Source organism: Schistocerca cancellata, chromosome 9 (genome assembly GCF_023864275.1).
Source record: "Schistocerca cancellata isolate TAMUIC-IGC-003103 chromosome 9, iqSchCanc2.1, whole genome shotgun sequence".
In the NCBI taxonomy this organism is placed as follows: domain Eukaryota; kingdom Metazoa; phylum Arthropoda; class Insecta; order Orthoptera; family Acrididae; genus Schistocerca; species Schistocerca cancellata.
In genome coordinates, this window is record NC_064634.1 from 412,290,314 (window position 1) to 412,313,636 (window position 23,323).

The following is a 23,323-nucleotide window of genomic DNA, read 5'->3' on the forward strand; positions in this document are numbered from 1 at the left end:
AACCTTCTTTTATGATTCTTGAACCAAGTGTTAGCTACCATCAAGTTATGATGTGTGCAAAATTCTACCAGGTGGCTTCCTCTTTCGTTTCTTACCCCCATTCCATATTCACCTGCCGCATTTCCTTCTCTTCCTTTTCTTGCTGTCAAATTCCAATCACCCATGGCTATTAAATTTTTGTGTCCCTTCACTATCTGAATAATTTCTTTTATCTCGTCCTACATTTCATCAATCTCTTCGTCATGTATGGAGCTAGTTGGCATATAAACTTGTATTACTGTGGTAGGCGTGTGCTTCGTGTCTATCTTGGCCACAATAATGCGTTCAGTATGCTGTTTGTAGTAGCTTGCGCGCATTCCTATTTTTTTATTCATTATTAAACCTACTCCTGCATTACCCCTGTCTGATTTTGTATTTGTGACTCTGTATTTACCTGACCAGAAGTCTTGTTCCTCCTGCCACCGAACTTCACTAATTCCCACTATATCTAATTTTAACCTATCCATTTCCCTTTTTAAATTTTCTAACCTACCTGCGTGATTAAGGGATCTGACATTCCATGCTCCGATCTGTAGAATGCCAGTTTTCTTTCTTCTGATAACGACATCCTCAGTAGTTCCTGCCTGGAGATCTGAATGGTGGACTGTTTTACCTCCAGAATATTTTACCCAAGAGGATGCCATCATCATGTAACCATAAAGTAAAGCTGCATGTCCTTGGGAAAATTACGGCTGTAGTTTCCCCTTGCTTTCAGCCGTTCTCAGTACCAGCACAGCAAGGCCGTTTTGTTTAGTGTTACAAGGCCAGATCAGTCAATCATCCAGACTGTTGCCCCTGCAACTACTGAAAAGGCTGCTGCCCCTCTTCAGAAACCATACATTTGTCTGGCCTCTTTACAGATAGCCCTCTCTTTTGGTTGCACCTACGATACGGCTATCTGTATCGCTGAGGCATGCAAGCCTCTCCACCAATGGTAAGGTCCATGGTTCATGGGGGGAGAAGATATTTAGTGGACTTAAAGTTATTTGTTCACAGCCTTGTAATACGTTGCACCAGCCAAAATGCAGCACCACTAGGAATACTGTTCTGGAAATCACCTTGATTGGTAGCTGCTGTGAATTGGTGTGTTGGAAGAGCTCTCAAGAGTCATGTGCATAGTGCCTCAAGGACTATCCTCTCCTGTGAATCCTGTCTCCTCTGCAGAAAGTTCAAAATGCCCCTATCCAACAAGTTGATGTTCTGTCCTTCACTAAAACTGAAACTGAACCAGTGAGACTCGCTCCACTTGTTTTGGAGAAACCTGTTTTGTCTGGTGTCAGCAGGAGGCAAACGCAAAAGTGTAGGGGTCTATTAATTGTCAGCAGATCAAATGTACAGTGAATGATGGTACCCCTTAGGGAAATGGCAGCAAGGGACAGGAAAGGACACCAGGTGCACTCAGTATGTATGCCTGGGGGCTCATTTAACATGTTGAAGAAGCTATTCCAGCAGCTATTTTGGGAGCAGGATGCAACCGACAGCAGATTGTGGCACACGTTGGAACAAATTCCCACGACTGGCAGAGGAGGTTGAGAAGACCAGCCTTCCCCAGAACTGATCGTGAGTCTTTGGTTATGTATTGAGTGGAAGGACTGAACCAGAGACTTCAAAAGTTCTGTAACGAGCTAGACTGCAACTTTCCGGACTTGCACCATAGGGTTGAGAACTAGGGTCCCCCTAAATGGGTTAGGTGTGCACTGTAGGATACCCAGAAGTACCTGTGTAAGATCGAAAGAAATGCTTCCCTCAGGTGAGAGTATTAAAATTCTAATGGCAAACTGCTGATGCATTGCAACAAAGTGCCAGAGTTTGAAGAAATCGTGAAAAGCAGTGAAGCTCACATAATACTAGGTACAGAATGATGAAACCTGACTGAAATTGATTGCAAGGAGATTTTTGAGGAAAATTTGACCGTGTATTGAAAGCATAGGCAAGGAGATAATGGAGGTGGTGTATTTGTCGCAGTAGACAAGAAACTCAGATCCACTTAGGTAGTAATTGAAGCTGCATGTGAGATTGTTTAGGGAAGACTCAATATCAGGGATGGGCATAAAATGATTATTGGATCCTTGTAATACCCACCAGACTCATCTCCTGATGTAACTGAAACTTTAAACCTTGGTCCACTTGTACGTAAATTCCCCAATCATACTGTAATCATCGGTGGAGACTTTAATCATCCAACAATTAATTGGGAAAATTATGGTTTTGTTAGTGGTGGGCATGATAAGACATCCTTTGAAGTTTCACTAAATGCCTTCTCTGAAAACTACATAGACCAGATATTAGCAACCTCATTTATGATGCAAATATATTGGATCTAAAGGCAACAAATAGACCTGACCTCGTTGGGGATGTTCACATTGAAAATGGCATCAGTGTCAATTACACAGTTGTGGCAACAATGATTCCAAAGTACAAATGACAACTAAAACAAGTAGAAAAATGTATATGTTCAGTAAACCAGATAAAAAGTCGGTAGTGTCACATCTCAGTGAGGAACTTGAAACTTTCAGCAAAAGGCAATAGCAAGTAGCGGAACTATGGCTCAGGTTTAAAAGAATAATTGAGCATGCTCTGGACAGATACATACCCAGTACAACAGTTCATAATGGGAGTGAACCTCCAGGGTAAACTGTCACTGTAAAGGAACTTATTAAGAAATGGAGGTTACTGGATAATAGGTGTAAAACAAAGCATAGGGTATATAGTTATATGTTGAATTACATGCATTTGACTGTCAAGAAAGCGACGTGTGATGCCTCCAATGACTGTTGTAGCAGAATGTTGTCAAGTGATCTTCCACAGAAACCAAATAAATTCTGGTAATATGTAAAGGCTGTTAGTGGCATCAAAGCTAGTGTATTTAGGGTAGCAAAGCAAAAACTAAAACACTTAACTCCATGTTCCTTTACAAAAGAAGACCAAGGAGAATTGCCTAAATTTAATCCTCATACCAGTGAAAAGGTAAATGACATAATATTAGTGCCCGTAGTGTTCAGAAATAGCTGAAATTGTTAAAATTGAACAAAGCTCCATGGTCCAATGGAATCCCTATCAGATTCCATTCTGAATTTGCGGCTGAGTTAGCCTCTCTTCTAACTGTAATGTGATGTAAATCCCTCAAACAAAAAGCTGTGCTCAGTTAAAAAGGCACAGGTCACATCCATCTACAAAAAGTGTAGTAGAAGTGATCCACAAAACTGTCCAACATCCTTGACATTGATTTGTTGTAGAATCTTAGGACATAATGAAGTATCTTGAACGTAATGACCTCTTCAGTGCCAACCACCATGGATTTTGAAAACATCGATCTTTTGAAACTCAACTCGCACTTTTCTCACATGACATATTGAAAACTTTGGATCAAAAACAGTCAGTAAATGTTCTATTTCTTGACTTCCAGAAAGCACTTGACTCAGTAACACACCTACACTTATTGTCAAAAGTATGATCATATGGGGTATCAAGTGAAATTTGTGACTGGATTGGACGTTTTTGGTAGGGAGGACACAGCATGCTAATTTTGGATGGAGAGTCATCATCAGATGTAGAAGTAACTTTGAGTTTACCCCAGGGAAGTGTGTTGGGACCCTTGCTGTTCACGTTGTGTACTAATGACCTTGCACACATTATTAACAGTAAAATCAGATTTTTTTGCAGCTGACGCAGTTAACTATAATGAAGTACTATCTGAAATAAGCTGCATAAATATTCAGCCAGATCTTGGTAAGATTTCAGTGTGATGCAGAATTCGCAGTTTGCTTTAAATGTTCAGAAATGTAAAATATTGCACTCCACAAAACACAAAAATGTAATATCCTATGACTATAATATCAGTGAGTCACTGTTGGAATCAGCCAACTCGCCCATATACTTTGGCACAGCACATTGAAGAGATATGAAATGGAATGATCACACAAGTTCAGCTGTGGGTAAAGCAGGTGGAATACTTCAGCTGGCCAGCCAATAACAATTTCCTGTGACATTCTTGTTGCTATGTTTCCCCTTTCCTTAGGTTTTACTTTCTTATGTAGTATTTTCCTTCTTTTCCTGCTTTCTTTGAGTGTGTGCTTTAGTTTTCTTAGGTCTGTCCACATTCGTTCCTTTTAATGTGTGTCAGGGCGCTGATGACCTCGATGTTGAGCGCCCATAAGCCCCAACACACCACCACTTACTGGTAGAATACTGGGAAAGTGCAATAAGTCTGCAAAAGATATTGCTTACAAATCACTCTTGCAACCAGTTCTACAATATTGCTCAAGAGTGTGAGACCCGTACCAGATAGGACTCACAGGGTATATTGAACATATACAGAGAAGTTCAGCATGAATGGTCACAGGTTTATTAACCTCTGGGAGAGTGTCACATAGATACTGAAGAACTGAACTGGAAGACTTGTTAAAGTATACTAAACTATCCTGAGAAAGTCTATTAACAAAGTTTCAGGAACTGGCTTGAATAATTACTCTAGGAATATACTGCTACCCCCTACAAATCGCTCGCATAGGGATCGTGAAGATAAGACTAGAATAATTTCTGCTCATGCAGAGGCAGTCAAACAATCATTCTTCCCGTGCTCCACATGTGAAAGGAACAACAAGAAACCCCAGTAATTGGTACATTGGGATGTACCACCTGCCATGCGTGTCACAGTGGTTTGCAGAGTATAGGTGTAAATGTAGATCTGTCGCTCCCTTCTAACTTTCCCCAGCCTATCTGTCTTTTCATTCTGAAGAAGCAATGCAGTCTTCTCTGTAGTATGAGTGTGCCCAAAACAGCGGAACAATGATCTAGGTAGTTTCATTAGTCTGTAGTGTTGTATGCTGCAATGTCGGTGGATGAGGAAGCACATTTTCACTTGAATGGGGGTAGTGAATAAACAGAATTTTAAGTGGTAGACATTCCACAACAGCTGCACCAATGCCCCCTCAACAATCTCGAGGTCACAGTATCGTGTGGATCATTGGCCTGTATTTTTTGAAGATAAAGATATCATAATGACAATTATGTTCAAACGCTATGTCTTCAGGGTAGTGAAGCAGCCAAAAATGCCCTAATCCATAATCAACCATTTCTTATATATTATGTGATTGCCATGTTCCCTCATTTCTTCTTACCACACATAATAGGGACACGTATCACTAAAATCACAATTTATTGCAAAATTTCAGTGCTTATGTTAGAGAGTGCAGTGGATAACTTTGCCCCCTCCCCTCTTACATTGAACTCGACACATATTAAAATATTTTGTTTGTAACAATTAAGGGTCACATATAAATATATGTAAGCAGTTGGTGTTACAGAGGGTTCCAGAAAAATGTATACTCTCTTTGATAGTCCCTATTAATGGAACAAACTGATATACCATTACAATTCTTGTGCAGGGGAAGGTTATTTAATGTATTCATAGTGACCCCCTTTAGCATCCAAACAACATTGATGCTGCTGAACTGTTGACCAAACTATGGCTATCAGTGTTGCTAATGTGATGGCTGCACAGGGTGCCTCAGTAGTTCCTCATACCTCATTCAGTGTATCTGGCTTCTGTTGATAAACTTCATTTTTCAAGGTCCCTCCATAGGTAGAAGTCAAGAGGTGTAAGGTCTGGAGACCATGGTGGGTGTTCAACAGCCCCTCTTTGACCTATCCATTGTCCAAGTAGATTTTCATCCAGATAGGCTCCGCCATCTCTGCGATGGTGAGGTGGAGCGTCATCTTGTTGTAGGTAAAATCTTTCATTTTCAAACACCTTTCAGATGACAGATAAAATCGGCATTTGCAGCGTATGAAGATACATCTCACCAGTTAAGGTACCTTCGAAGAAGAATGGGCCAGTCAAACCACATGATGACAGACCACACCACACATTAACACCCAATAGATTAACATGCTTGTCCACATGAACATGAGGGTTTTTAGGAGCCCAGTATGCACAGTTGTGCCAGTTTACAGTACTGTTCAGTTTGAATTGAGCCTCGTAAAACCAGATAACCGTCCCTGCAAACCGTTTCCTCATGAAGCATGCCTTCAGACTACTTAAAGTACTCCATCCTTCAAACCGGGTCACCCTCGTTCATAGCACACACCAATCTTGCAGTGTACACTTACCACTTTGCTGCCTTCAGAATTTGTTGTACACTTAATCACCTTACCCCATATTTACGTGCACCCTACTATCAAATTTTTGAGATGACCTAGTGAAATTTCGCAACACATCAGCACTGAAAGCTGGACTAGTTGATGTTTTTGGTTGGCCAGACCTTTCATTATGTACTTCCTGAACAGTACCATTGGCTTCAAATTTATCCCAAATACGATAAGTTGTTGTACGTGTTGGTGGCGGAGTTCCATACACATTACGCCATTGTCCTTCTAGCTGCATCATGTTTTCGTACTTCCAGTACCGCTTCAATACCACCTTGCATTGCTCAAATAACAGTCTTACTTCATTCATTGCTGCACTGTCACCTGCTGGAAAACGTGTGCCAAGATATGTTGAGAAAACAATGGACGTAGTTACTGCACAAAAGTGCAATGATATGTCATTTTGTTCCAAAGATATTAACTATCATACAGTGTCTACATTTCATGGGCCCCTCTGTATTTATTTTATGATAACTATAACATCAAATTAAAGTTGTTTTCTATTTACTATTAATTTCTATTTATGCATTATTCTGCAGTGTTTTAGTGTGCATTGATGCATTGTTTCTTTTAAGGGGACACTGTTCTTGTGTCATTCATGTTTGAATATTCCACGTGTATAACACAACAGGGATCATCATTTATAAAAGAATGTAGCCCTTCATATAATAATTGCTGTCAAATCCATATCATCCGCATGCTCATGAGGTGTGACACTTAACAAATAAAATTCTACGAACATGCTAACGACACTCTTCAATGAAGCAAACAATATTTAATTTTCCTAATTGTCTACAAAGCAGCTTTTTTCTGTGTTTTACATGACAAAATTTTCATGTTAATTTTACCATTGTTTTATTTCATGTATGTTGCAGTGATTGATGATGAAAATCCAACTGTCTACACGGCAGGGGCAATTGTCACTGTGACAGTAACACTAATACGTCACGACATGAGCATCCTCTTTGGGGATGATACGAAGGCAGCACAAAATGCTCCTCCCCAGGAGATGTTGGAAGATTTAGCAGAGAAAGAAAAAGAGCAGGAAGATCAGGAGCAGCCTCCAAAGAAAGAAGAACAGGTCAGTAGGCTGTATCTGTTATAAGGAATTTTACACTTTTTACTGTTTGTCTACCACAATATTTGTGAAAATCATTGCTAAAACTTTCTCATCTCTCATAAGTAAAAAATCATTTTGCAAATTTTCATCTTATAGCTATTTTAGTAGGGCTTTGGCTGCTACAGGCGTGCCTTTTGCATCCTGTGCTGAAGTGTGGCTTTGTTGTCGCTGTTCTGCTTGTCTAATTCTGCTACCTGTGCTGAGAGACAGCTGCCATTATAATCTGATACTAAGAAACGGTTTGGTGAAAAATGTGATGTTTGCAAATCTTACAGTCTGTGTACCAGATAAAAGCACTGAATTCCTTTTCATTATCTGTCATAATTACTGTGTTGCCTCAAATTAAGTAAAGCATTATGCAAAATTTTAAAGAGTTTGCAGGGATAGAAACAATTTGCATAAGCTTTGCATATGGTTGATTTTAGCTCATAGATTGCTGTGGATGAGATGTGGTCAAGATATCGAAATTTTATTTAAAACTGAGAGCAGAATATCATCTTGTTTTATTCTCAACTTAGTTTTTATATCCAGCAGTTGGTTGCACTCGTTGTTGTTGTTGTTGTTGTTGTTGTTGTGGTCTTCAGTCCTGAGACTGGTTTGATACAGCTCTGGTTGCACTCAAAGCGCCCATTTCTGTACCTACAAATAAAGAATAATATGGTCATAATAGTCATAATACTTCATGAACAGTTCAGGATATCAAAGCAAAGTTTTTTTGCAAATGATAGCAAAGAGGCATGTATATTATATGATGGAAATGGAAATGAGCATATGGCATCAGTGGCCGGGAGTTCCCAGGCGGGAAGTTCAGCTGCCAAGTGCAAGTCTTATCAAGTGCGACACCACATTGGGTGACTTGCATGTTGACAATGGGGATGAAATGATGATGACGACAGCACAACACCCAGTCCCTGAGGGAGAAAATCTCCCATCCCTGCTGCGAATCGAACGCAGGCCCCCATGTGTGGCATTCCCACTCGCTGACTGTTCAGCTAATGATAAATAGTAGGAATTGTTTTATTCACAGAGATATGAAACCAATTCATTTGCAGCAGTGAGAGAGTTGGTGGGATGGGATGCATACATGCATCAGTAGTGCTTAGGAAAACCCAGAGGTCATGTTTAAACACGTCGTCAGCACCTGGGAAGCCATGGAGCATGATGATTATCTTGTACACAGCGGACAAATCATTAATTAGGCAAATCTGTGACAATATTAACTAATAACCCCTATACACACACATGCACACTCACGTATGTCTCTGTTAAGCATTTATGTTACCATATGAATTAGGGTCAGTTGTCAAGAATTTCAGTGCTGCAGGCGTGGTGCTATTCTTAATGACAAATTTCCTCAAGGAATACATTTATTGAACATAACTAATAGAGGGAATAAAGGTAACATCTCACTTTCCAGTTGAGGCATTGGTTCATTGATAGGTAGGGACATGAAAAAAATCAATCTATTTGTGGCCAAATTTGATGTTTTTTTCCCCAGATTCAATGTTATTTTTTGCTAAATTTGGTAAGATTTTTGTTAAAATTGTTGCTATTTTTGTCAAAATCATTGTTATTTATTTGCTGTATTCGGTGTTACTTTTTGCTACATTCAGTGCCAACTTTGGCCCTTTTTTTTCTTTTTCTTTTTTTTGGCAAATTTGGAGTTGTTTTTGGTGAATTTCATGGTTCTTGCCAAATTAGTTATTATATTTTGCCAGATTCTGCATTTTACACAAATTCAGTGTTGTTCTTCTACCATATTTGGTGGTGGTTTCGCTAAATTCAGGAATTTTTGCCAAATTAAGTCTTGCTTTTTTTGTGAAATTCTGCATTATTTTTTTTGTCAAGATCAGTAATTTTGTCAGATTTCCTGTTCATTTTTTGCCAAATTCTGTTTTTCAAATTTGGTGACATTTTTTACAAATGTGGCTTGTTTTTTGCCAAATTCTGTAATTTTTACCAAATTGTGTGCTGTTTTTGCCTTTTTTCCCCCAAATTTGGTGCTGTTTTCGTCGTCACGTCAAAGTTCATTACTTGGTAAATGCACTTTCATTTTAAAATTTACACTAACCTCATTCTAGATGAGATTAGAAGTCAACATGTGGTTTTAACATTCAACAACTATCAATTACGAATTCTAGTAAAAATTGCTACCCTAAGATTTATAAACTTTTGTGTGACAAAATTACCGTTTCAGATATCTCGCAAAAATTTGACGGTTATTTTGCCAAAAAGTCTAATTTCACATTATTTTTCATATATATGGAGATAGTAACTGTCCTCGAAAGAACAGATACCATTGATGACCGTGCAGCTTCTCTAGAATAAAGGATAATTAATTGAAACCCTCACCTGCCGACAGGTGGTGTTTATATACCCCGATGGGGACAGCTGAAAATGTGTGCTCCGACCGGGACTCGAACCCAGGATCTCCTGCTTACCCCGGTCGGGGCACACATTTTCAGCTGTCCACATCGAGGTATATCAACAACACCTTTCGGCAGGTGAGGGTTTCAGTTAATTATCCTTTATTCTAGAGAAGCTGCACGGTCATCAATGGTGTCTGTTCTTTTGAGAACAGTTATTATCTTCATATACAGGGTGGTCCATTGATAGTGACTGGGCCAAGTATCTCACAAAATAAACATCAAATGGAAAAAATTACAAAGAACAAAATTCGTCTAGCTTGAAGGGGGAAACCAGATGGCACTATGGTTGCCCCGCTAGATGGCGCTGCCATAGGTCAAGCGGATATCAACTGCATTTTTTAAAAATAGGAACCCCCATTTTTTATTACATATTTGTGTAGTACCTAAGGAAATATGAATGTTTTAGTTGGACCATTTTTTTCGCTTTGTGACAGATGGCGCTGTAATAGTCACAAACACACAAGTATGTGGTATTACATAATATTCCGCCAGTGCAGACGGTATTTGCTTCGTGATACATTACCCGTGTTAAAACTGGCAGTTTACCAATTGCGGAAAAGGTCGATATCGTGTTGATGTATGGCTATTGTGATCAAAATGCCCAACGGGCGTGTGCTATGTATGTTGCTCGGTATCCTGGACGACGACATCGAAGTGTAAGGACCTTTCGCCAGATAGTTACGTTATTTAAGGAAACAGAAAGTGTTCAGCCACGTGTGAAACATCAACCCTGACCTGCAACAAATGATGATGCTCAAATAGGTGTTTTAGCTGCTGTTCCGGAAACAGCGATCGTGTGAAACCCAACTCGCATTATTTGTTCATGAAACCCAGAAAATATTAGATACAGGCTCCCAGGTAGATGCCATTTTCCTTGACTTCCGGAAGGCGTTCGATACAGTTCCGCACTGTCGTCTGATAAACAAAGTAAGAGCCTACGGAATATCAGACCAGCTGTGTGGCTGGATTGAAGAGTTTTTAGCAAACAGAACACAGCATGTTGTTCTCAATGGAGAGACATCTACAGACGTTAAAGTAACCTCTGGCGTGCCACAGGGGAGTGTTATGGGACCATTGCTTTTCACAATATATATAAATGACCTAGTAGATAGTGTCGGAAGTTCCATGCGGCTTTTCGCGGATGATGCTGTAGTATACAGAGAAGTTGCAGCATTAGAAAATTGTAGCGAAATGCAGGAAGATCTGCAGCGGATAGGCACTTGGTGCAGGGAGTGGCAACTGACCCTTAACATAGACAAATGTAATGTATTGCGAATACATAGAAAGAAGGATCCTTTATTGTATGATTATATGATAGCGGAACAAACACTGGTAGCAGTTACTTCTGTAAAATATCTGGGAGTATGCGTGCGGAACGATTTGAAGTGGAATGATCATATAAAATTAATTGTTGGTAAGGCGGGTACCAGGTTGAGATTCATTGGGAGAGTCCTTAGAAAATGTAGTCCATCAACAAAGGAGGTGGCTTACAAAACACTCGTTCGACCTATACTTGAGTATTGCTCATCAGTGTGGGATCCGTACCAGATCGGGTTGACGGAGGAGATAGAGAAGATCCAAAGAAGAGCGGCGCGTTTCGTCACAGGGTTATTTGGTAACCGTGATAGCGTTACGGAGATGTTTAACAAACTCAAGTGGCAGACTCTGCAAGAGAGGCGCTCTGCATCGCGGTGTAGCTTGCTCGCCAGGTTTCGAGAGGGTGCGTTTCTGGATGAGGTATCGAATATATTGCTTCCCCCTACTTATACCTCCCGAGGAGATCACGAATGTAAAATTAGAGAGATTAGAGCGCGCACAGAGGCTTTCAGACAGTCGTTCTTCCCGCGAACCATACGCGACTGGAACAGGAAAGGGAGATAATGACAGTGGCACGTAAAGTGCCCTCCGCCACACACCGTTGGGTGGCTTGCGGAGTATAAATGTAAATGTAAATGTAAATGTTGCGGCTAATCCGCACATCAGTAGCAGACAAATTGCGCAAGAATTTGGAATCTCAAAAATGTCGGTGGTGACATCGATTGCACCCATACCATATTTCTAAGTACCAGGAATTACATGGCAATGACTTTGAATGTCGTGTACAGTTCTGCCACTGGGCACAAGAGAAATTACCGGATGATGACAGATCTTTTGCACGCGTTCTATTTAGCAACGAAGTGTCAGTCACCAGCAGCGGTAACGTACACTGGCATAATATGCACTATTGGGCAACGGAAAATCCACGATGGCTGTGGCAAGTGGAACATCAGCGACCTTGGTGGGTGAATGTATGGTGCGGCATTATGGGAGGAAGGATAATTGGGCCCCATTTTATCGATGGCAATCTAAATGTTGCAGTGGATGCTGATTTCCTGCGTAATGTTCTACCGATGTTACTACAAGATGTTTCACTGCATGACACAATGGCAATGTAGCCTACTTCCAACATGATGGATGTCCGGCACATAGCTCGCGTGCGGTTGAAGCGGTATTGAATAGCATATTTCATGACAGGTGGATTGGTCGTTGAAGCACTATACCATGGCTCGCACATTCACCGGATCTGATGTCCCCGGATTTCTTTCTGTAGGGAAAGTTGAAGGATATTTTCTATCATGATCCACCGACAACACATGACAACATGCATCAGAGCATTGTCAATGCATGTGCAAACATTACGGAAGGCGAACTACTCGCTGTTGAGAGGAATGTCGTTACATGTATTGCCAAATGCATTGAGGTTGACAGAAATCATTTTGAGCATTTATTGCATTAATGTGGTATTTACAGGTAATCACGCTGTAACATCATGCATTCTCAGAAATGATAATTTCACAAAGGTACATGTATCACATTGGAACAACTGAAATAAAATGTTCGTACGTACCTACATTCTGTATTTTAATTTAAAAAACCTACCTGTTACCCACTGTTCGTCTAAAATTGTGAGCCATATGCTTGTGACTATTACAGCACCATCTGTCACAAAGGGAAAAAAGTGGTCCAACTAAAACATTCATATTTCTTTATGTATTACACGAATATGTAATAAAAAATTGGGGGTCCTATTGGGGGAAAAAAAAGAAAAAGGAAAAAAAAGGGGGGAAAATGCAGTTGATATCTGTTTGACCTATTGCAGCACCATCTAGCGGGCCAACCATAGCAACATCTGGTTTCCCCCTTCAAGCTAGACAAGTTTCAGTCTTTGTAGTTTTTTCATTTGACGCTTATTTCATGAGATATTTGTCCCGGTCACGATCAATGGACCACCCTGTATATGTAGTTAAAGGCTACACAGCCATTGACCTTCATCTGTGTGAATGCGGACAGGTTGCCCAAACTCTTACAGGAATCGTCACCTTAGTGTGCGCGAGTAATGAGTGGATGGGCAAATATCTCTTGGGTGCATTACGTATGTAGATTGTGGACAGTTGGGAATGTGGGTCTCACGGGAAGCGTGCAGTCGTGCTATTCATCTGTGTCCTCGGTGGCTCAGATGGATATAGCATCTGCCATGTAAGCAGGAGATCCCGGGTTTGAGTCCCAGTCAGGGCACACATTCTCAGGTCCCTATCGAGGTACATCAGCAACACCTGTCGGCAGCTGAGGGTTTCAATTAATTATCATTTCTAGCATAGTTGAGATAATGTATGAGACCTTCAAGGATTGTGTGGCACTGCGTTAGGAGGAGGGTACGTGAGATGAGGTTGTGTTCTAGAACACATTGCCAACTCTGTAATCACATCCAGTGGAATGTTCACTTGAAAGTCCCCTTAAAACCTCAGTTATTGTTTCCTAGCCAACTTCATGAAAATGATGAAACTTGTCACAGCGTAAGGATACAGTTGCAGTTCAAAAAACAGCTGTGTGCTAAAATGTCACAGCAGATAGCAAAAAACAGCATCATTCTACTTGTGCTGAGGTACAGTTACCAGTTCAGAGATGGTCAAGAATATATTAAGTACAGCATTTTGTTACTCCAGTCAGCAAGTTGATTACTGGGTGCTTTCCCAGAGGGCAGGGTTTTCATGTATTCCAAATATCAACACAGAGCCACGTGCAATTCTGGCTTTCCCTAAGATACATCCTTTAAGAAGGTATGCAGAGGACAGAAGAGTGACTGTGGTGGATTGAATTGCTTCGAAAATACCCATTTGCGGTGCTATCTATGATCATGATAACGTCTGTTTTTGTGTGGTATTAAACCAAGCTGTAGGGACTGTTCGGAGGATACAAAGAAATCATTTTCCAGTGGCATAATATTCATTCTACTCAGATTTACTTCTTAAATATTCATTTCATTATTGCAATTTGACATAGTTTATGACACAGTCTTGCAGTGGAAGTAGTGATAGCAGATTTTAGGAATAATTCATTACTGTTCACAGTTCTGTTTTATTAAAGTACTTCACTGTGTAATTGAGACTATCAACTGCTATTTCCAATTTATTGGAATTAACTGTTAATTGTGTTAGCTACTACATGTTGTCCATCATTGTTAGAAACCTAAAAAGGCAAGTGTACATGTTTTTGAGTTTGCTGTTGTAATTATTATTTTTTTTTTTAAACAAGAACACATGCTGGTATTGTCTGCACTTGATTAAAACTAAGCGGCTGTACATTTTTCACAATTATGAGATAACCTAATGCCACTTGTGTAAGCAAGTAGGAACAGGCCCTCTTGCCGTACAATGTCTCTGCCTTTTTTATAGCAGTATTTATGGTGAGAGGCTTTAATTTTAGCTGAAAAACTTAAATATTTGTCTACATTAGAGTAGACACAGTTGAATAAATAGTAGCGAGTAAAAGAAATTTAGTGCCAGTAACTATATTTGCACTTCCAGGTAAAATACATCGAACACAACAACCAAGGAATGTTATGTTACACATAAAAAAATCAGAACATACAGTAGCACCAGGAAAGTCAGTTATGTTGCACATTGCCGCCGTCTCACACAAAATGTGTTGTTTACACAACTCCAACCCCCCCACCCCCACCCCCCTTTGAACATACATTTTGTGGTTTGCATTCACAAGATAAACCAAATAGCCCTACAGTCTTTTCAGACTTCTTTTTATCCAAGGGTTTTGTCAGACGGTCAGCCAACATGTCTTCTGTGCGCAGGTAGTCCACAGCAATGTTCTGTCGCTCTGTGTGGTCCCGTAAAAGATGGGGCCTTACATCACTATGTTTTGTCCTAGCACTAGTGACATCATTTTTACCTAGGTTAATAGCTCCTTTATTGTCAAAGAAGATCGTTATGGGTTCCACTATTAAATTAGGTTCTATTTCACATGTTAATGTGAAGCCATACTGCTTCCTGTGTGGTGGAAGATAACACCATATACTCAGCCTCTGTGGTACTCAATGCAACAGTTTTTTGCTTTTGACAGGACCCCTCTTAATTTAAAGCAGCACCCTCCCCCCCTCCTTAATTTAAAGCAGCAGCCAGTAGTGAAGTGTCTATCTTCCAATTCACTCCCCCAGTCTGCATCACTATAGCCTTCTAGTTTTGCATTACCTTCTCTATGGTATCTTAATTTGTGGTTTGAAGTTCCTTTTAGATATGGGAATATCCTGTTCACAGCTTTTTAGTGCTTTTCCTTTGTGTCTCTGCAATATCTGCTCACTGTGTTTGTGGCAAAAGCAACGTCAGGTCGTGACATTTGAGACAAATATAACAGACTCCGTACTGCTTCTAAATATGGAACATTCTTATCACATTCCACATCTGCCTCATTTATGTTTAACTTCATTTCTACTTCCATTGGAGTAGTTATGGGTTTACAATCACTCATGCCAAATTTCTTTAAGATTTTTTCTGTATATAATGATTGATTTGTGCTCAGTTCTTGTCTCTCTTCATCCTTAGTGATCTGCATACCTAAATAATGTCTCTTGTGTGTGTGTGTGTGTGTGTGTGTGTGTGTGTGTCCTTTTCCCCCCGGGGTGGGTCTTTCCGCTCCCGGGATTGGGGTGGCTCCTTGCCCTCTCCCTTGGAACCGACATCCTTTCGTCTTTCCCTCTCCTTCTCTCTTTCCTGGTGGGGTGGCCATGGGTTGCGAGGGCTTGAAATTTGTGTGTGTGTTTGTGTTTGTTATTGTCTCTATCAACATACAAAGTCTTTTGTTTGGTTAAGTTACAGCATCTTTATTTTTAGATATAAATAATGTTTAACTTTTTCCAAATCATGCACCTTAAACTTGGTTTGCAGCTATTTCTTAAAAATTCTCATTTCGTTTTCAGTCAGGATAAAGAAGTCGTCCACGCATATTGCCATTATTATTATCCCTTCTCTTCCCATTTTATAGTATATACTGGGATCTGCCTTAGATTGACTACAGGTGAAAAAGTTTCTTCCCAATCTACCCCTTGTTTTTGTGAATATCCTTTTATTACAAGTCGTGCTTTGTACCTTGGTGATGAATTTTCAGGGCTGTGCAAAGTGAATACCCATTTTGCTTGTAGTGATTTCTTATCTGCTGGCGTGTTTACCCATTCAAATGTTTCATTCTGAGATAAAGATTCCAATTCCCTCTCCATCGCTTCTTTCCAGTGTTGAGAGTTTGGGCTGATCATTGCTTCTTCTGCTGTTGCTGACTCATCATTAAAAGACTGCATACATCTCAAAATCTGGATATTCTTTCGGTTTTGGTACGCAAGAACACCTTACATTGTTCTCTCCATTTTGTTCATCCTCAAACTCATTGTCTTCATTAATATTCTCCATTTGCCTTTGACTGCCCTCTTCTTGTTCTTCACTTTCTTCAAGTAAAGTTTCACTCTCAGAGCTAGGTGCAGTTAACTTAGTAGTCTTGGCTTCTTCATAGTCCTTTGTATTTTCAAAGAATACTACATCTTTCATTGTAACTATCCTTTTATTCAATGGGTCCAGTATCGGTAGCCCTTTGAATTCTCACAATAGCCTACAAAAATGTGCTTTTTACCTTTTAGTTCCCATTTTCCTCTCGGTTGTTTGGGAATGTGCACCATTGCATCACACCCAAAAACCCTTATATTTCTTAGGTCAGGTTGCCTTCCTACCCACATCTGATAGGGGATTCTGTCCCTTAATGCTTTTGTAGGTGATCCATTGTTCAAATATGTGGCCGTTGATACCGCATCTGCCCAAAAATCTTTCGATAATCCAGCATCAGTTATCATGCTCCTTGCTCTTTCAACAGTGGTCCTATTAGCAACCTCATTTTAAGATGGGCTGTACCTTTGGTAGTTTGATGCCTGATTCCCATTTCTGCCACAAATGTCTTCAATTTCTGGTTAATATATTCTCTCCAGTTATCAGACCTGTTGATCTTAACCCTTTGGTGCCATGCGATTTTCGAGGTATCAGCTGAAAAGTGCCAGGCGATTTTGTAGTGAATTGCAGAAGTTTGTTAAATTTATCATAAAATCTGAACCGTTTATCATAGGACCTTAATTTTTTTTCTTCTTTTATAGATAGTACCTTCAGCTACAGAAATATGAGAAGAGTACACCATTAGGCCTCGTACTTCTAAAGAAAACAATATTTGTATTAGAGTTTTTGTACAGAAACAGCCACATGTAATATAATTGAACTTAAAATTTGTGTTCATATTATCAATCTACATAGTATTCTGAACGATCTAATATTTGTTTTTGTATTTCTGTCCCATATTTTAGAAAATAATGCACCCTAAAAGAACTGATGCGAAAAATGGGCAAAAACTCTATAATTTTGTCACTAGTTCCAACAGAAAATAACATAATACCAATTAAGTTTTAGGATCATTTATTGACACACAAATGTTGACCAACACATTTGGGATGTAATCCCTTCTTACAGAGTACACACATTGTTCTTGATCGTCACCTCGTATTTTTTGTAGAGCACACATCACAGGCTTGCCCCTTCTTTCCCGGTAGTATTTCTACACCATACACTGTGGGGGGTGCTGCATTTGCACTTGATGCAGTGGGTACTAAGTTGTGTATCTTGAACCACTCCTGGGACAATCTGCAGATGATTTTGCTGTTGAATTTCAGATGTGTGAGTGGTTTCTCTGACAAAGATAGGTTTTCTTTATAAAGAATGTAAGCATTCAGAAACATTCTGTAAATAATGCTGAAAACCACTTTCTTCCATTATTCCACAGTCTTCCTCTCATCCAGATAACAGTACGTCGTCATATCTGAGGAATCAGTCCCTCCCATGTGTTTGTCATATTGAAATATGACATCAGGTTTCTTCAAAGTTGTCATTTGCGAATACTTCTCTCTGACACTGTTGTAGTAGAGGAGGAAGTGATCAACAGAGCTGGATTTTTCTGTGACTTCTTTTCCCTGAAGCCACAGAGAAGGTCTTTCTAAAGAATTTGACCGGCCCAATGTCAAATTTGGGAAGAAGATTAAATGGGAGAAATTATCTGTTCCTCCGTATTGTGCCAGTGAGGAAGATTCCCATGGAATAAAGTTTTTCCACTACTGGAATTGACGTGAAGAAATTGTCACAGAAAATGTGGTACCCCTTGTTCATGTAATTTCCAAGAACAAGTAATTTTGTAGTAACTACATAGCCTGGAGATACTAGACGGTGTCAGATAGATTATATAATGGTAAGCCAGAGATTTAGGAACCAGGTTTTAAATTGTAAGACATTTCCAGGGGCAGATGTGGACTCTGACCACAATCTATTGGTTATGAACTGTAGATTAAAACTGAAGAAACTGCAAAAAGGTAGGAATTTAAGGAGATGGGACCTGGATAAACTGACTAAACCAGAGGTTGTACAGAGTTTCAGGGCGAGCATAAGGGAACAATTGACAGGAATGGGGGAAAGAAATACAGTAGAGGAAGAATGGGTAGCTTTGAGGGATGAAGTAGTGAAGGCAGCAGAGGATCAGATAGGTAAAAAGACGAGGGCTAGTAGAAATCCTTGGGTAACAGAAGAGATACTGAATTTAATTGATGAAAGGAGAAAATATAAAAATGCAGTAAGTGAAGCAGGCAAAAAGGAGTAGAAATCTCTCAAAAATGAGATCAACAGGAAGTGCAAAATGGCTAAGCAGGGATGGCTAGAGGACAGATGTAAGGATGTAGAGGCTTATCTCACTAGGGGTAAGATAGATGCTGCCTACAGGAAAATTAGAGACCTTTGGAGATAAGAGAAACACTTGTATGAACATCAAGAGCTCAGATGGAAACCCAGTTCTAAGCAAAGAAGGGAAAGCAGAAAGGTGGAAGGAGTATATAGAGGGTCTATACAAACGCGATGTATTTGAGGACAATATTATGGAAATGGAAGAGGATATAGATGAAGATGAAATGGGAGATATGATACTGCGTGAAGAGTTTGACAGAGCAGTGAAAGACCTGAGTCGAAACAAGGCCCCGGGAGTAGATAACATTCCATTAGAACTACTGACAACCTTGGGAGAGCCAGTCTTGACAAAACTCTACTACCTGGTGAGCAAGATTTGAGACAGGCGAAATACCCTCAGACTTCAAGAAGAATATAATAATTCCAATCCCAAAGAAAGCAGGTGTTGACAGATGTGAAAATTACCGAACTATCAGTTTAATAAGTCACGGCTGCAAAATACTAAGGCGAATTCTTTACAGACGAGTGGAAAAACTAGTAGAAGCCGACCTCGGGGAAGATCAGTTTGGATTCCGTAGAAATATTGGAACCGACCTTACTACTTATCTTAGAAGCTAGATTAAGGAAAGGCAAACCTACATTTCTAGCATTTGTAGACTTAGAGAAAGCTTTTGACAGTGTTGACTGGAATACTCTCTTTCAGATTCTGAAGGTGGCAGGGGTAAAATACAGGGAACGAAAGGCTATTTACAATTTGTACAGAATCCAAATCGCAGTTATAAGAGTTGAGGGACATGAAAGGGAAGCAGTAGTTGGGAAGGGAGTGAGACAGGGTTGTAGCCTCTCCTCAATGGTATTCAATCTGTATATTGAGCAAGCAGTGAAGGTAACAAAAGAAAAACTCTGAGTAGGTATTGAAATCCATGGAGAAGAAATAAAAACCTTGAGGTTCGCCGATGACATTGTAATTCTGTCAGAGACAGCAAAGGGCTTGGAAGAGCAGTTGAACGGAATGGATAGCGTCTTGAAATGAGGATATAAGATGAACATCAACAAAAGCAAAACGAGGATAATGGAATGTAGCCGAATTAAGTCGGGAGATGCTGAGGGTGTTGAATTAGGAAATGAGACACTTAAAGTTGTAAAGGAGTTTTGCTATTTGGGGAGCAAAATAACTGATGATGGTCAAAGTGGAAAGGATATAAAATGTAGACTGGCAATGGCAAGAAAAGCGTTTCTGAAGGAGAGAAATTTGTTAACATCGAGTATAGATTTAAGTGTCAGGAAGTCATTTCTGAAAGTATTTGTATGGAGTGTAGCCATGTATGGAAGTGAAACATGGACGATTAATAGTTTGGACAAGAAGAGAATAGAAGCTTTCGAAATTTGGTGCTACAGAAGAATGCTGAAGATTAGATGGGTAGATCACATAACTAATGAGGAGGTATTGAATAGGATTGGGGAGAGGAGAAGTTTGTGGCACAACTTGACTAGAAGAAGGGATCGATTGGTAGGACATGTTCTGAGGCATCAAGGGATCACCAATTTAGCATTGGAGGGCAGCGTGGAGGGTAAAAATCGTAGAGGGAGACCAAGAGATGAATACACCAAGCAGATTCTGAAGGATGTAGGTTGCAGTAGGTACTGGGAGATGAAGAAGCTTGCACAGGATAGAGTAGCATGGAGAGCTGCATCAAACCAGTCTCAGGACTGAAGACCACAACAACAACAACATAGCCTAATCCGTGCTCTTTTACCTCCACTCTCTCAGCTTCACACCTTGCTCCAAGGTACACATAAAATCCAAGGCAGTAGTTCACCACAGAATCACATAGCATCCAGAACTTTACACCCCATCTGTGGTGGTGTTTATTAGGGAGATACTGGATGAGTTGAGGATGAGTTTTAGAGCCAACAAGACTTTCGTCAACACTCAACTGTTGATGAGGTGTATGATGGTGACGAAACACATCATTGGCAATGTTCACTATAATATCAAACCTTGCAGTGGGGTCATATGCTGGATGTCCAGGAGGGTGCAATTTTGTATTGTCTTTCAAGTGGAAAAATTTTAGGAGCAACTGAAATCTATTTAGTGAAAACATTCGGGAAAACCATGGCGTTGCCATATTTTCGTCTGTGGACCAGTAACTAAAAATTGCTGGTTTCTTTATGAGTCCCATATTTAGTATTACCGCCAAAAAAGCCCTCATTTCTGGCACAGAGGTAGGCTACCGCTTTCTTACATGAGAGTTCACTGATAAGTTTAGGTTTGCTTCGAGAAATTGTATATCTGTTTGTTTCTGTTGCCATTATCGTAAACAGTTGCACTGTAAAAAAAAAAAAAAAAAAAAAAAAAAAAAAAAAAAAAAAAAAAAAAAAAAAAAACAACAACAACAACAACAACAACAACAACAACAACAACAACAACAACAACAACAACAACAATTGACGTAGCATTTATTGATACATGTTTGGGGCTCGGTAATTCTGAAAACGTGAAGCGGTGAGGAACAAGATTGTCCAACTCATCAGTTCCAATTTCAGCAAACATGTCGCTGGCTGCAGTCAATTCTTCAATTCTTCAACAATGTCTTCATTGCTGCTGGGTGCAGATTCGGCTATTGATGACTCACATGATGAGATATCACCACTAGACTACTAGTAGATCGATCCACTGTCCGAAAAACCTGCAAAATCGTTCTCACTTTCACTACTTTCCACAGTTTACATTGCACTCAAATGAGACTTCTTCCTTAGTGGTTCCATAGGACCTTCGAAATGAATGAAAAACAACCTTGTGTTTGGAACTCGAAAATATCGATTATTGGCATCGACTATCTTTCGACCTTCATTTGTCTTCACGACATCGATATACCATGATCTGTGCCTTAATTTGAAAGAAAAGTGCGCGAAAACGGCAGTACGATTAGATCGTACGTGGCACCTTTCACGCACACCGCACGATCCGATTTGATCGTATTTGGCACTAAAAGGGTTAATCTTCTTTCCCGTCCACCTTTCGACCATATTATAATATTCCTCAAAAGTGTCACTCTCTTGGACTTTGAAACTAAGAATATAAACATAAGTATATTAATAATCATCAGTAAATGTAAGAAAATAATAACTCCCACCTGTGGATTCACACTCCATCGGGCCACATACATCTGTGTGGATTAACTGTAAGACATCTGCAGATTTAGTTTTACTAGTCTTAAAAGCTGGCCTTGCTTGTTTTCCTTTTATGCACATCTCACAAGGATCCTTGAATACATTATAATTCTGCATTCCCTTTACCATATCCCTTATAAAAGACATTCTCTTTCTATGTAGGTGTCCAAGTCTGCTCTGCCATAAAAAAACTTTCCATTGAGTGTAATGAATGACTTAACATTTCTGTGTTTACTGTCAAAGGTATCCAACTTAAAAATACCCCTTTCGTTACTTGCTGTAGTTATAACTTCACTGTTTTCGTTGATTACTCTTGCTCCATGCATGTCAAAAGTGACTGTATTTTCATTCTTGACAATATCCACTAAAGACAGCAGATTAGTCGCAACATTTATTACATAATGAACATCAAGTGCTGTAACAATATCGGGTTCATCATTTACACTTACAAGTAGTTCTAGTTTCCCAGCCAAATGACATTGGAGTTTGCTGTCATCAACAGTAGATATTCCCGTATGAGTCTTATCTTTAATATCATAAAGAAGACATTTGTCTTTAACAATATGCACAGATGTACCTGAGTCTAAAATCCATTCCAGTTGACAATTACCCACATCTCCAAAAGAATAAAAACAAGTGTGTGCCTTACCTTTATTATTGGTCCCTCTCTCTGGGCTATCAGCGACATACCTCTTGCTGTGTGTCTGACCTTTGGTTTACTTTTTCTCTGCGCTGAGATGCAATATGCCCCTTCTTCTGACATCTATAGCACTGCACTGATTTCCACCTTTTGTTTTTTGAATAAAGAGCAGATGCAGTTCCTTCTCCAATACATGACATCGAAATACTCTTTCCATCCTGTAGGATTTTCTCTTTAACACTGTCGCCCATGATTGGTGTAGCTGAGCTTTCCAGCCCCATAATCATAGGCGCATACCTTTTGGGCAGTCCTGCCAGCAGTAGTGCCCCTATCCATTTGTCAGCGATCTCGAACCCAATGTTTCTCAGTCAGTTCGACGTGGCTATTATTTTATTGACATATTCGTCTACACTCTTGCATTTGTCCAGCTGAGTGGTAATTAAGTCACGTAATAATCCTGTTTTCCTTGTAAGACCTACATCTTGAAATGCTGTTCGTAATTTGTCTCAGAGTTCCTTTGTTGTCTCAGCTTTATCAATGTGAACATAATTCACTGAGTCATCCAGTAATATCAACTTTGATTTTGCTTACCTATTTGTACTTGAATAATTCTGATCTGTGGATTCCATTGTCCCGTCCACCTCACTCCATAGGTCGTCCAAACGTAAATACGCTTCTACTGCAAATTTCCATG

At 39.8% G+C, this 23,323-nt stretch overlaps 1 protein-coding gene across 1 annotated transcript in view; it reads left to right on the forward strand.

The window, feature by feature from the left end:
• The window catches only part of LOC126101458 (translocation protein SEC63 homolog), a 173,193-nt gene that overhangs the window by 87,154 nt on the left and 62,716 nt on the right, over positions 1-23,323 (forward strand). Inside the window, exon 11 of the mRNA XM_049912111.1 lies at positions 7,062-7,267. Within this exon, the coding sequence (XP_049768068.1) occupies positions 7,062-7,267 (206 nt within the window). The remainder of the gene's footprint in view (positions 1-7,061; positions 7,268-23,323) is intronic.